The 13,992-nt window shown below is 45.5% G+C and overlaps 1 protein-coding gene across 1 annotated transcript in view; it reads right to left on the bottom strand.

Annotated features, from left to right (window-relative positions):
• The window catches only part of LOC106809867 (potassium channel subfamily T member 1-like), a 37,587-nt gene that overhangs the window by 6,138 nt on the left and 17,457 nt on the right, over positions 1-13,992 (bottom strand). Inside the window, exons 12-18 of the mRNA XM_014813102.1 lie at positions 11,484-11,634; positions 9,756-10,036; positions 8,535-8,719; positions 3,920-3,985; positions 1,654-1,826; positions 1,089-1,160; positions 648-782 (exon numbers count right to left, since the gene is read on the bottom strand). Of these exons, the coding sequence (XP_014668588.1) occupies positions 648-782; positions 1,089-1,160; positions 1,654-1,826; positions 3,920-3,985; positions 8,535-8,719; positions 9,756-10,036; positions 11,484-11,634 (1,063 nt within the window). The remainder of the gene's footprint in view (positions 1-647; positions 783-1,088; positions 1,161-1,653; positions 1,827-3,919; positions 3,986-8,534; positions 8,720-9,755; positions 10,037-11,483; positions 11,635-13,992) is intronic.

The raw sequence follows: 13,992 nt of genomic DNA, 5'->3' as shown, positions 1-13,992 counted from the left end.
AGGTTGACCCTCCTTCGGGCACGGAGGGAGAAGGTTGAATCTCCTTCGGGCACGGAGGGAGAAGGTTGACCCTCCCTCGGGCACGGAGGGAGAGAAGAGACTTCTCTCGTCGTGTATGAAATAGAGGCAGTTATGACGGCAGGTGGCGCCACCATATGTGGCACGCACGTCGGTTATACAGGGGGCGGCGCACTGCCCCCTAGTGGGGGAAGCGAGCAGCAGTGTTTCGTCGGTGGAGCGAGAGATTTGCTAGGATAGCTGCTGCTGCTGGGTGTGTGTGTGTGTGTTGTGTGTTGTGTGTGTGTGTGTGTGTGTGTGTGTGTGTATATGTGTGGGTGTGTGTGTGTGCGCGTGCGTGCGTGCGTGCGCGTGTGCGTGCATGCGTGTGTGTGCGCGTGTGTGCGTACGTTCGTGCGTGCGTGTGTGTAACTGTATAAGAACTACATTGGTCTATAGGAGACCGTTTAAGTTACATCGAATACGACTTTAATATGCGTATCTTTGCCATTAAATGCCGTGGCAAATATGGTTAGAGAGTTTTGATATTGGAGATGTTGGGTTGGATTATATAGATTACGTATACACTACGTTACAGTATATAATTGTCCGTGGTAATGTTGACTGTTGAATGAATGAATGCGACGCACTTGTACATGGTCTGCACAGAGACGATGGTGTTGCAGTCGGCTAGGTAATCCTCCCCTACAGCATTGGAGCACTCTCTGTTCACGACGACCACGTTATCTGCTCGGTTGATGCCAGCCTTGAGTAGATCATCCAGGCTACAGAACGCAGAAACACATGACTGGTAAACTTTAATCTAAGTTATATATATATATATATTAACTAACTATATAATTCACTTATTTATATATTTATTTATATATATATATATATCTTTATGTGTTTATTTATTTATTTATTTATTTATTTATTTATTTAAGATAAAGACGATTATTGATTATTATTCTACTACGTATACACATACCAGTACTAAGAATATGCTGCAATAAAACACAATGTAAGCTTATGGCAGGCATGCCATCATTATAATAGCCTTAGCCTACGTAAAAGGTTATCCAGCCCACCTGTCAATGCTGCCAATCATCCAATAAACAAGTGGAAACCAAGAAATCGCATCCAGAAAGGCTGGGTCCGGTCTGAAGCAAGCAAAACAGTGTATTAGTATCCCTAGGAGTGCAAGCCTTCGGCAGATCATGAACACCGCGAGTCACGGAACTGAGCATGTATGATGACAATTACAGCGTTTTAAATCAATATAATGTAATTTGTATTTATTTTATTAACATAAATTATATTATTTATATATTAATATAATTTATTATGACACAACGTTGCTAAAAATATAATCTTTAGTACTTGGATAGAGATCTTTGTTCATGAACTCCTGATGTAAGAAGCACATTAATTGCACCATTATCATTAAGAATAAAGCAGCAGGAAGCACCAGAACGACTACTAGACCAGATCACACGCCTCACAACCCTCTTATAGACTCCTCACATCACCTGTACTTAGTAAATATTCTATCGTGCTGGCTTAGAACTAGCAGAAACTAAACAACCAAGAAATCTCTCCGTATGGCGTGCCATGTATATATGATGCTCTTTAGCCAGCCTTAATTATACTCACTGAGCTTCCAATAAGAGCACAACCGGCTTGAGGCTCTTCCTGGGCTGGAAGTGAGCTCGCAGGGGAACGATGAAGTTGTAGATGCCGTTGCTGGCGTAGTCGGCAGCGAGAATGATCGCTCTGTTACACCACGTGTAATCATTCGCCGCCGTCGCACCGAAATGCTCGCATGGCTGCAATAATGAGACCGTAACAGCTTCATCCGACAATACGCAACGCTAGACGTATACGCGGTACACACACATATATATATATATATATATATATATAATTATAATAATATCCCTTAACATATATAAATAACCGTTATATACACAATATTCGTTATATATATAGCGAACGGTAATATATATGATATCTATATATATATTATATATATATAGTAATAAACAATTGCGCGTCTCATAAAAATGCAAAAGCAGGCAAAAGTTATACTGTAGTTATCAAGGTGTAGGTGAACCGAAACGCCATATTTATATATGCTGCTTAATTCGTCTTACGATTTCGCAGAATCGAATGAAACTGTCAGTACGCGAGAGTAAAAGTTGCGTTCGAAATGTTTGGGGCAATGGAGTTAATTGGTTCAGAACAGATGTTATAGAACGTGTGGTGAATAGTACGAGCTACGTGACAGACCCGCAATCAAGGTAAATAATTGCCCATATTGTTCTATAATTCACCCCTACCGCAATGTCAGTAAGTAGAAAGCGAGAAGAGCTTCTCTATTAATCATTCATTACAAACTCTTTATAATGAATTCCTAATTAAGAATGAAGTTTGAAGTAGCTACGCATGGAAACCCGTTTATCACGAGAGCGGCTGTTTATTACATACGCCAAGCGTTAGAAAGAAAAGCGTACGCACACCATACGCACTCACGCACACAGCGCACGCACGCACGCACACACGCGACAACCCCACATAGCCAGTCACGCCACCATACCCGCAGCCGACCGGTACATACGCAGTCACGCACGCAACACCACATGCCCAACTTCAGCCAGCACGCCACGCCGTCACATCACCGCATCTCGCGCAACACGTGAACGACACGATACGTTTAGTCACCCGCACACCCCACCCACACGAACCTCACACACGACATACCATTCCCGCCGGAACGCACGCACAACACGCATTCACAGCACAAACCAGCACACGCGACGCATCTCACTAGCACACACGTAGACACGATGCATGCGCATATCAACGAACGACCTTAATGCGAACGGAGGCCGCAGAAACAACACAACAAAACACGACTCACGCACAAACGCATTCACGCACACACGCACGCACGCAACGCACATCGCATTCACCAGCACTGACACTCACGCACCGGCACGCACTAAACCAGTCTACGCACACACGCACGACAAACATCATCCACGGCACAGCGCCAGCACCAGAAATAATCCAGAGTGATACACACACTCACGCATCACCAGCACGCACAAACAATCCACGCACGAACACCCGACGCACCACGAGACACACTCACCACGACGCGCACACGCACTGCGCACACACGCACGGCACGCACATACGTATTGACGCAGCACACTGCAGCGCACGCCCGACATAAGCGAGGCCGCGCGCGCGCACGGCGGGCAGTCTATAGTTTGTTAGTTACTCGTTAGCGAAAAGCGCCAGTTTCTTTTTTCTCCCTAATTGAATAACTCTGGAGCTTTTTGGAAGATTCCATACGAAATTGGATACTGTACTAGTTTTATGGGAGTTTGCGTAAACAAACGATGTGCGTTTATGAGATTCTACAAAATGTGATGCTGTACTAGTTTTGTGGTTACCGTTACTAATGGTTCGTTACTAAGTCTAACGAAAATGAAACTATCGCTTTAACTAGATTTAACGAATTAATGCACACAGGTTTACCGGATTTAACGAAACTGAAACCATAGGCGTCTCCGGGTTTTTCATAATAGTTAAATTCGGCCGTTTACTATATTATACGAGGTGTGCGTTACCAGGCTTCGTGAAATAATTACTAACAAGCTCTACATGATCACGCGACGTTCAAGTGTGTACGCGTATATTAAGATTTAATAGAGTTAAACTGAAAGCAATTTTTACTAGACTTCCTTCCATACACGTTTTTTAGCGGATTCTGCGAAAATTTCCAAATCATCACGAGTTTTTCGGAATTTTTTCGAAATAGGGTCGAAGTTCGAAGTTAAATACGCGTTTGATTCACGACTCTCCGATCAACTATCGTATTTGGTGGGCCCTGGCGCGCGTGCGTACATACCACGTTGAGGCTGCAGCAACAGATGGGCCTCCGATCGCACTCGCGTAATCTGTACACTAGGCGTGACTAGCGCAAGGTACGGGGCTGCCGAGGGTAATCATACACAACTACAACAAGCAAGATATCATGCTTCAGGCACGAGAGTGCGCATGCTCGCTAACCGCCCTGCAAGAGATGCTATATATATATATATATATATATATATATATATATACATGTATTTATATTCTTAATTGTCTGTAGCGTACACGTGACAGACGCGTGAGTGCCCGGCTGCAGATAAAATAAGTGAACGCCATGAAGCTGTGTGTATCGAACCGGCCTCAACTCCTGTAAGATCTGATAGAGACGGGTTAGTCATACCGGCACGTGCACGCACTCTACCCCCTGAGTACACTTTATTACATCACAGTAGAACGTTGCATATTGAATATTTCCTGCATTTTAAACTTTAGGCTCCTAACTCTAAACGTGAATCGTATATATATATATATAGGTTACTTGATTACGTTGGTACGTTGGTAACGTGGAACTATCTGGCGATATGACTCGGCGCACAGAGTACTGCGTGCTATAGAACTCTGAATAACAGTACTGTGCAATATTATATAATAAGCTCTTGTGTTATGCACAATGCAACTATATCCACTACATATCTGTGCATTGTGATACTTTAAACTATGGCACCATGCACAATGCACGCGGTACTGTGGTACTGTGCATGACTTGCATGTACACTATATATTATTGACTGTGCACGAAAGTACTATGCACTATAACAGGCCACTGTGGCACAGTGTGCACTAATTCACCGGGTGCCATGTTGCACTGTGCCACATCATCGGTGAGCCGTCACAAATGTGCGTATAAGTAGAGAGGCACTGTGGTGCAGTCTATCGCCTCCACCCGTAGCAGCCTCTCTATCGAGCAAATTCATATAAACTGATGATTAAAAATATATAAAATAAATATACGACATGGAAATAGTATAGGAGTAATCTCCACAGACGCATTCTCCGTTACTCGGTTGACAGCATATGCATTTATACGGCATACGCAAAGATCATTATAATGTATTGTAAACATAATACTCTAGTTTATCACGTGCAGAGAATGAAACGAAACAATAATATCGCATGCAGTCAGACTGAAACTAACGGGAGATCAACACCGCTGGGGCAGTCCCACCACTTTATGATAGACAGATATAGGTATCTAGCTAGTTGCTGCGAGTAATTCTAATTTTAATATGTTTAATGGTAATTATTGTAATTGAGTTTTTATTGTTGGAGGATTCCCACCCTGCTGCCTGCAATCGGGTGTTCACTGATGCAATATGCATGATGATGTATATGGGAATGTTAATGATCGACACTGCCTCGGGGCCCGCGTGAACATATGCCCCAGCAGGGAATTTACTGAGGCATAATTAGTTATATACGTTATTTGGCAATGCGTTAGCTGTCTGTCATAAACATTTCCGTGATCAGTTTTGGAAAAGCTTCAAGTATATTATTACGGATTGACATGTATAGGCCGGGAAAGCAAAAGGAATCAACCGTTTAAATTCAGAAGATACCAGATGAGAACATCTTGTGAGTTGTCACACACCGCCTTAGCTTCACACACTACTTCCCCATCACGTATCACCACTGACTTTATTGCAATCGTTTATATCGCTATACAGCAGGCTTCAAAAAACTAGCTGCAATTAAATTCTCGTAACCACTGTTTTTATTACCGATATATATCTCAGGATTAAAACGTAAACGCAATAGTTATATACTAGCTATAATGTAAGAATAATATGATGGTTATTCCGCGCTTTACCTACACATACTAGTGTGTGTTTGTGTCCTGTTATAAAATACGTGAAGGATCTAAGTACATACACAGGCCAGCTTGAGACAGCATGGCCATCTCTTCACATTCAACAGATGACACTCCCGGTGGCAAGTTCCTATATAAGGAATTACATGAGGAATTCCAATATGCTCCCTGAAATCACAAACGACGAGATGAAAGGGATGCTGTAAACTTTCTATATAGCCTAAAGTATATATATTTATTTATATATATATATATATTATATATAGATATATATATATTATATATTATAACAGTATATATATGATATAGTATTAGCAGGTAAAATATAATCTTTGTATATTGTCGATGCCGTGCGTATATCACCGCGACCTGTAACGAAGACTTTATATTAGAACAGACTTGCATGAATATAGTCCACCGCCCTAAATTATCGTGGAACAGTTTTAATAGCAAATGTAATAGCATACGGTGTAATATATAATACACACGCCCATCAGCAAGAGCTGCCAGCATGACCTAACACGAATACTGGACGTATAACATGACTTTAATGAAATAATGACGTATAAGCGTGTGCCAACATTAATATCTAAGTTAAAACATGGACTTTATAGTGAATATGGACGTGACTACTCATGACCAGACTACATTAATACTGGACGTATAAACAGGACTTTACACGAATACTGGACGTATAAACATTACTTTACACGAATACTGGACGTATAAACATGACCAGACATTAATACTGGACGTATAACCATGACTTGACATGTATACTAGACGTACAAACATTACTTTACATAAATACTGGACGTATAAACATGACTTTACATGAATACTGGACGTATAAACATGACTTTACATTAATACTAGACGTATAAATATGGCCTGACATAAATAACTGAACGTATAAGCATGACCCAGACATAAATACTGGACGTATAAACGTATCCAGACATGAATACTGGTCATGTTAATATAACGCTTACCATTACCACCGTTTTCATTTTTATCTGTCAGGTATGTGATGATTCTATAGCATATATTTATATAAGAACATTTTAACTGCTCATGCAGTAGTGAATCTGAATGGGAAATAATAATAACTAGTAGCACTCGGAGAGCGCAGACCTCCGCCCAGCAAGCTGAATTCTCTCGACTGTGAAAAATTGTATGAATTAATTATATTAATTAAATAATTTAATTGGATCCGGATCGCACACCAAAATGTTAATCAATTCTAAGTTATCCCTATTTTCTGACCTATCCTGAAATTTATTAATGTAATTAAATTGGATCGGATTCACCACCGAAATGTAACAATTTCTAAGATATACCCCATTTCTGACCTATCCTGAAAATTTTTATGAGAATCCTGTCCATAACTTTTTCAACGGGGCCTCTACGACGAACAAACCCACAAACCAGACAAACACAGCCGAAGCAACACACGCTCCGTAAAAACATAACCTCCTGCACACCCCTTGCAGAGGTAACTATACCGCTATCCCACGTAGCACAGAAATCCGGTATTTAGTCGTTCAAACGATGGCAAAATACGAGGGCCCAAAAATACGGTATCTAAAACAGCATCCGGGTATTTCATGTAATACCAGGCTTCCCAGGCCCCGAATAATTTGCGCGTGCTTGAGAAACTACCGGGATTTCTTGGAGCCGCGCATTTCCTCGTGTGAACTGCTAAATACCGGATTCCTAAAGCCGGCTCGCGTAATTTTATTGACTGGTCGCGCAGCTCGACGAGTTCCAGTGTAACGCAGAGTGGAACTGACGAGCGGATCCAGTCTACGTATTTTTATTCGGGCAGGTTGGTGCGCATTGCATTGTTTATTTCGCATTGTTTGCTAACTTGATTTAAGCAGCTCGCAGCTCGCAACATCCGTATTTCTGGAGCGCGCGAATCAGCGTGTGAACGCTTCGCAGCGTATTTGTCTCAGCATTCGGTATTTTGCAAATACCGTAGTTTATAATACGAGGTTTCGTGTGAACGATGCTATGGTCATAGTTATAAAAATACGCAAAAGAGATGAAATAAAATATTACGCATCTTAATTTATTAATGGTGTCTAACTATGTCACTAGGATCGTCTATGGCTCTGTAACGTACTCTTCCTGCCACCATGTGTTCCGTTGCTTGATCTCACTGCCGTTATCGTTATGATTTCTCATAATCGATTGGTTCCATCCTCGCTCATAGCAGTGTTATTTCACTTCAAACTGTAATCTGTAATCAACGCAGTGTGTATATTTTACTTACTGAATCAGTAGTAGTAGCTAGTAAAGAATACATAATAATAATAATAATAATAAAGTAATATAAGAAAAATAGTAATAATAATATATAATTAATAAAAAGAATCATAATAATAAAAATATAATAATACTGTTATTATCCTGATTATAGAAATATGCAGTAACAGGATATAAACAGCTTATCGGGCTATAATTGATACTATTAGGAAATTAAGAAAGATATCAAAATATGTCTACCGACACATTTTCGTCGACAAAAACCAACGCAAATGCTTAGTGACCGTAGATAGATATATTATTTAAAGCTAATAAATAGATAACAAATAATAATTTATTAGGGCTCTTTATATAACTATATATATGATATTATATTATATGTATTATATATATTATATATAAGTAGTTAGTATTATTGATAGATAGTACACTTCCATAGGGGCGCCGCCCTGCACACTAGCGAGCACGGGGGAGAACTGCTGCCGTCCACCTGATTGCTTCCAGCTGATCAAACTCGCGGCACTTTGCCGATGCTGAGGCCGCGGCTCGGGATCTGCACGCTGAAGATGATTGGTCGCATTGGCTTCGGCAGTTGCATCTCTACGTCGAATCTCTTGGACTTGGTCTCGCTGTAGACAACGCTAGGACGTAGCGGTCCCCTGGGTGTGCTGTATAACTCCTGATCGGACAATCCGGCGCCTGAAACCACGTCGCCAACGCAGGTATGACGGATAATTGCGGATCTTAAGTTAAGCTATATTTAATTTAGCTGCTTAGAAAATATTTTTATTTAACTGTAAGCAGTAGCATTTAACTTTTAGATGCAGCTAAGGGAGCAAAATATTAACAAAAGCAAGGTTCCGCCGCGTCAGAAAATCGTAACGCTAACAGATCTTAGCGTTTTTGACGTTATGCCGCGACCCTCAACGCTATCAGCAAAGACGGGACGAGTTCCGCGTTAGGCGTAAGTATCTTAATGATTTATAATGAATTAGGACTGCTCTCTAAACTTCATCATGCTGTACAGTACTGAGTAGATGTATAAGCTACGTTTGATGTTGGATAGCTCGGTGACCGCGACGCGCCGGAAACTGTTGCAGAAAGGTAGGAGAAGATTAGAGTGTGACGAGAGGGCGGTGAGATGTGAAGAGAGATAGAAGAGGAGGAGAGAGAGAGAGCCGCTGTTAGTTAGAGTAAAAAGGGGGAGACAGGGATAATGAGAGGAGCAAAGAAGAGAGAGATGAAGAGCAGATAGATGAGAGGAAAGAGAGAGCGAGAGAAGAGGCAGAGAGGACATGAGAGCGAGTAGAGAGAAAAAAGAAAGAGCGAGAGAGGAGAGAGAAGGAAACAGACATGGTCTGCGAGGAGAAAGAGAGAGGGAGTTGACAGAGTAATTAGAAAAAAGAGGAGAGGGAGAAGGAGTAGGGCGAGAACAGTAGAGAGAGAGTAGGAATTGGGACGACGAGGCGGATATGAGTAGCCGAGGGAGAGAGAGAGAGATGAGAGTGTGCGAGAGAGAGATTGAATGAGTGATGACGAGAGAGAAAGAGAAAGAAGAGAGAAGCGAGAGAGCGAGTGAGAGCAGAGATGAGAAGAATAGAGAGAGAGGAAGAGAGAAGAGAGATCTGAGAATGAAGAGTGAGAGGAAGAGAGTAGAGAGCAGAGAGGAGAGCGCTACAAGCCCACAATTTTTCCCCCATCGTCCCACGCTCTTCCCGCTATGTTCTGGGCTCACTTTCACCGTGCGGCGCTGCCGTAGCGGACAGCCTCGAGTTGCCGGTTGCTCGCCACGGCGCGCGCTCATCGCACCGCCTCTGCCAGCTTCCATGGCTCATGCCCCGGCATGTTGTCCCGCTCCGCGGTTTGTGCGGTGCTGCGAGTATGAAGGCGCTATTCTCCTCCTTGGTGATGCTCATGTAGAAGCAGATGTCCGTCTTCTTCATGATGTGCTGCGGACCCGGGTTGAGCAGGATCTTCGACGTATCTGCGGCTGCACGGCCACCAGCCACTCCGTATCTATGGCAACGCGCAGACGATCGAGGTTGATGGTTATGATCGCGATGTGTTAATAATACACGCGCGCGCACACACGCACTGCGCGGCGCGCGTTTAATGACACGCGCGCGCACGCACCAACAGAGCGCGTTCGTAATAGAGCACGCGTGCTATGCACTGCGCTGCCGCGCACTACATCCAGACACATTACACACACACACACCACCACACACACACACACACGCACGCACACAGCACGCACGCACGCCACACACACACACACACACACACACACACAGCACGCACGCACGCACGCATCGCACGCACTTTTGACACACAGCACACAACACCACACACACACATCACACACACACACACGCACAATAAACGTGCGCCACTGTTGCCTATTATTAGATATCGATCCGTTGCGACCCCCTCTTTAGTTTTGTTGAGATTTTACCCGTACAGATACGACGAAGACGACGCTCCCTTCGATTAGCGTGACATGCAGCCCCGGTTCAACTGTTTAAATTGTTTATCGTCGGCGGTCGCTTTATCATAAATAGGAAGTTTGCGTTGAATGGGCGACACATGTAACCCCCACGCAGCGGCTTACAGCCGCGGCGGCGAGTCTGGCGTTTCCGCCATTCACCATCTCTGCTGGTTAGTGTTCACTCATGGGGGTCACGCTTTCACGCCTGTATCAAATTAACTCGGGGTTTTTTTCCGTTTAAAACTACTCGAGTCGTGCTCATGTAGTCTTTGCGCGACTGGTTCGATCCTCGCGCTGGTATCTATTTTCCCCGCGTGGGAAATTGCCATTTTGGCGCGCAGTTGATGCAGGTATTCTATTCCATACCTATCCATTTACACACGCCGTCTGTGTAAATAAACTTTGGGGTGAACTTCCCGCGTCTTTTTCCACACCCACTAACCTTCCTATGGTCACTTCGCGTTGTTACGCAAACACGCAGATTATGAACGACATATGCGTAAACCCACGTGCGGCCGCGCTCTCTCACATTGACACCCATACGCCACTCACGTTCTAATGATACATCTCCACACATCCACGAGACATCACGCGGGTTGAAGACACACGTCACAGACGCCTACACACACGCTTTACACATTCACACACACACAACACAACACCACACACACAGCACTCACGCACGCGACTTTGTCCACGGCAGTGCGTCACGCACGCTTTCGCGACGCACGCTACACACACACTCTACACACATAAACACGGCTCTCCACACACACATACAGGACCGCCCACGCATCATAAAATAAGGTCCCACAAGCTCTCACGAACACACATCAGAACACCACATGCTCACGCACACACATCACACACTGCGCAACCGCACGCACCACGACACACGCACCACCACAGCACACACACCACACACAACACAACACACACTACACACACCACACGAACACGTCCAAGCGCACTTACTTTCTGTGAGCGTGGAAGGAAGCGTAGGTGAAGCTCTTGCCCTCGTACTCGCCGAAGAAGTTGCTGTCGTTCATGCGTATGTGGTAGATCTCGTTACCCGAGCACTCGCCGTACAGTTCGGCTGCCAACTCTCGCCTCGACGCCTGACTCCCTCCTGCAGCGCGTCCGCAAACACAAGTAACCTCATCTCGTTTCAAGAAGGTAGACAGTGAGAGGGTCGCTGCTTTGAGCGCCTTCCCTGGCAGCGCGAAAACAACGATAACTTCATCTATATATCAGTACTGTTTAATTCACAGGTGGCTTAAACATGAAAGGGCAGGTCGCCTGACCCTACCCTGCAGCGCAGAATCACCAAGTAACTCATCGTTAACAGTATGTAACATGATGAGGGTCGCCTGAACCCTGCGCAGCGCAGAAACACATTAGAAGTATTAAAACCTCACTTGTTACAGAAGTTTGTAAACAGTGAGCCCCGAGGCCCGCAAGTCCTAACCCTCCCTGCAGCGCAAACACAAGTAACCTCATCGTTACAGAAGGTAACATGAGAGGGGGTCGCCTGACCCTGCCTGCAGCGCAAACACAAGTAACCTCATCGTTACAGTAGGTAACATGAGAGGGGGACGCCTGACCCTGCCTGCAGCGCAAACACAAGTAACCTCATCGTTACAGTAGGTAACATGAGAGGGGGACGCCTGACCCTGCCTGCAGCGCAAACACAAGTAACCTCATCGTTACAGAAGGTAACATGAGAGGGGGACGCCTGACCCTGCCTGCAGCGCAAACACATGTAACCTCATCGTTACAAAAGGTAACCTGAGAGGGGCCATAGGTGGACCGCCCCCTTGCGACACAAACGCAAAGAACAACGACGGTACCGTTGTTAACCTGAGACGTGCCCGGTTGGACCGCCCCCATGCGGCGCAAATACAAACACAACAATTAACGTTACAGTTGTTATCGTGAGAGGGGACCGGGAGACCACTCGCCCCCGCCCCGCGGCACAAACACAAACAACACCGCTACGGATAACAACGACCCGGGGGATCCGTCTTTACGCCCGACGACGCAAACAACACCTGGTTACAGTTGTTAATCTGAAGGGCCTGGGTGGACAGCCCCCACACCACCCTCGCTGCCCGAAAAATTGGCACGGAGTTTTATTTTAGTGCTTAGTACGCATTAGAGAGCAACGATTTAGTATCAAATCACCTAAGGTGGTTTTCGATGGGCACTTGATACTTGCTGCTTCGTTTTACTCAACCACCCCCACCGCCAAGCGGTTGCTATGCCAGCCCACCCTTCCCCGGGCTACGCATTTCCACGTTCAACCCACGCACGTGGCTATCGGCTCCCACGCGACGTCGGTAGAAACCTTCAGCGGGGTGGAATTTGTGCGGCACTGCCTTTCTGTTGGCGATGATACCCTCCGCAGGCTCACCTGTGTGCTTGCGCTTCGAAGCGAGTAAATTCCAATCTCGTCTCGTTGATTTCATTAGTGAAGGACTTAACTGCACACCGATTCGCAACTTAACACCGTCTATATAGGACGTCGGCGAATTCTCCTCACGCGCATGCTCGCACGCCCGGAAAAATCCCGTCTGCCACGTTCCGATGTCGAATGCAGCGCCATCTACACTAATTTATTTATTTTCTCGCGCGAGGCAATTTGCTCGTGGTTACGCGAGCCCGCTCTTAATTTTTAGGAGCGCGATTTAATTCGACGCGTCGGCGTAATTAGCTAATTACGACTAGTTTATTACAGCAGACGCACACGCTCGCACGTCGTCGTCTATCTAACGTCGGCACGCGATGCATGCGAACCGCTGCCGAAGCCACCCGGCATTAAATCTCTCAACGAAAGAAAAATGAAAGGAGGAGGTGGTGGAGGAGGAGGAGGAGGAGGTGGAGAAGGTAGGAGGAAGGAGGAGGTGGAGAGGAGGCAGGAGGTGATTGGAGGAGGGGAAGGAGGAGGAGAAGGTGGTGGAGGAGGAGAGGCAGGAGGAAGGTGGAGGAGGAGGAAGAGGAAAGAGGGTGGAGGAGGATGGAGGTGGAGGGGAGGAGGAAGGAGGAGGTGGTGTGGAGAAGGAGGACGAGGAGGTAGGAGTGGGTGGTGGTTGGGTGGTGGTGGTGGTGATGGTGGGGGGGACGTTGGGGGGAGGAGGAAGGAGGAAGGTAGTGGTGGTTTGGAGTAGGGTGGAGGAGGGCAAGGAGGAAGAGGAGGAGAAATGAGGAGGAAGGAGATGGTGGAGGAGGAGGTGGTAAGAGGAGCAAGGAGGAGGGGGAGGAGGGTGGTGGTGGTGTGGTGGGTGGTGGTGGTGGTGTGGTGGGTGGAGAAAGGGTCAAGGAGGAGGAGGAGCATGGAGCGAAGAAGGTGGTGGATGGAAGGACCGTTAGGTGTGGGGAGCAGAGAGGAGGAGATTGAATGAAGAAATTAAATGAGAAAAAGAAGGGTGTGAGGAGTGAGGAGGCGGGGGGAAAGAAAGGAGAGGAGTAAGGGGAAACAGAGCGT

Source organism: Priapulus caudatus, unplaced genomic scaffold (assembly GCF_000485595.1).
Source record: "Priapulus caudatus unplaced genomic scaffold, Priapulus_caudatus-5.0.1 Scaffold392, whole genome shotgun sequence".
In the NCBI taxonomy this organism is placed as follows: domain Eukaryota; kingdom Metazoa; phylum Priapulida; class Priapulimorpha; order Priapulimorphida; family Priapulidae; genus Priapulus; species Priapulus caudatus.
The sequence above is the reverse complement of the archived record's forward strand: the minus strand, read 5'-3'. Positions and strand labels throughout refer to the sequence as shown.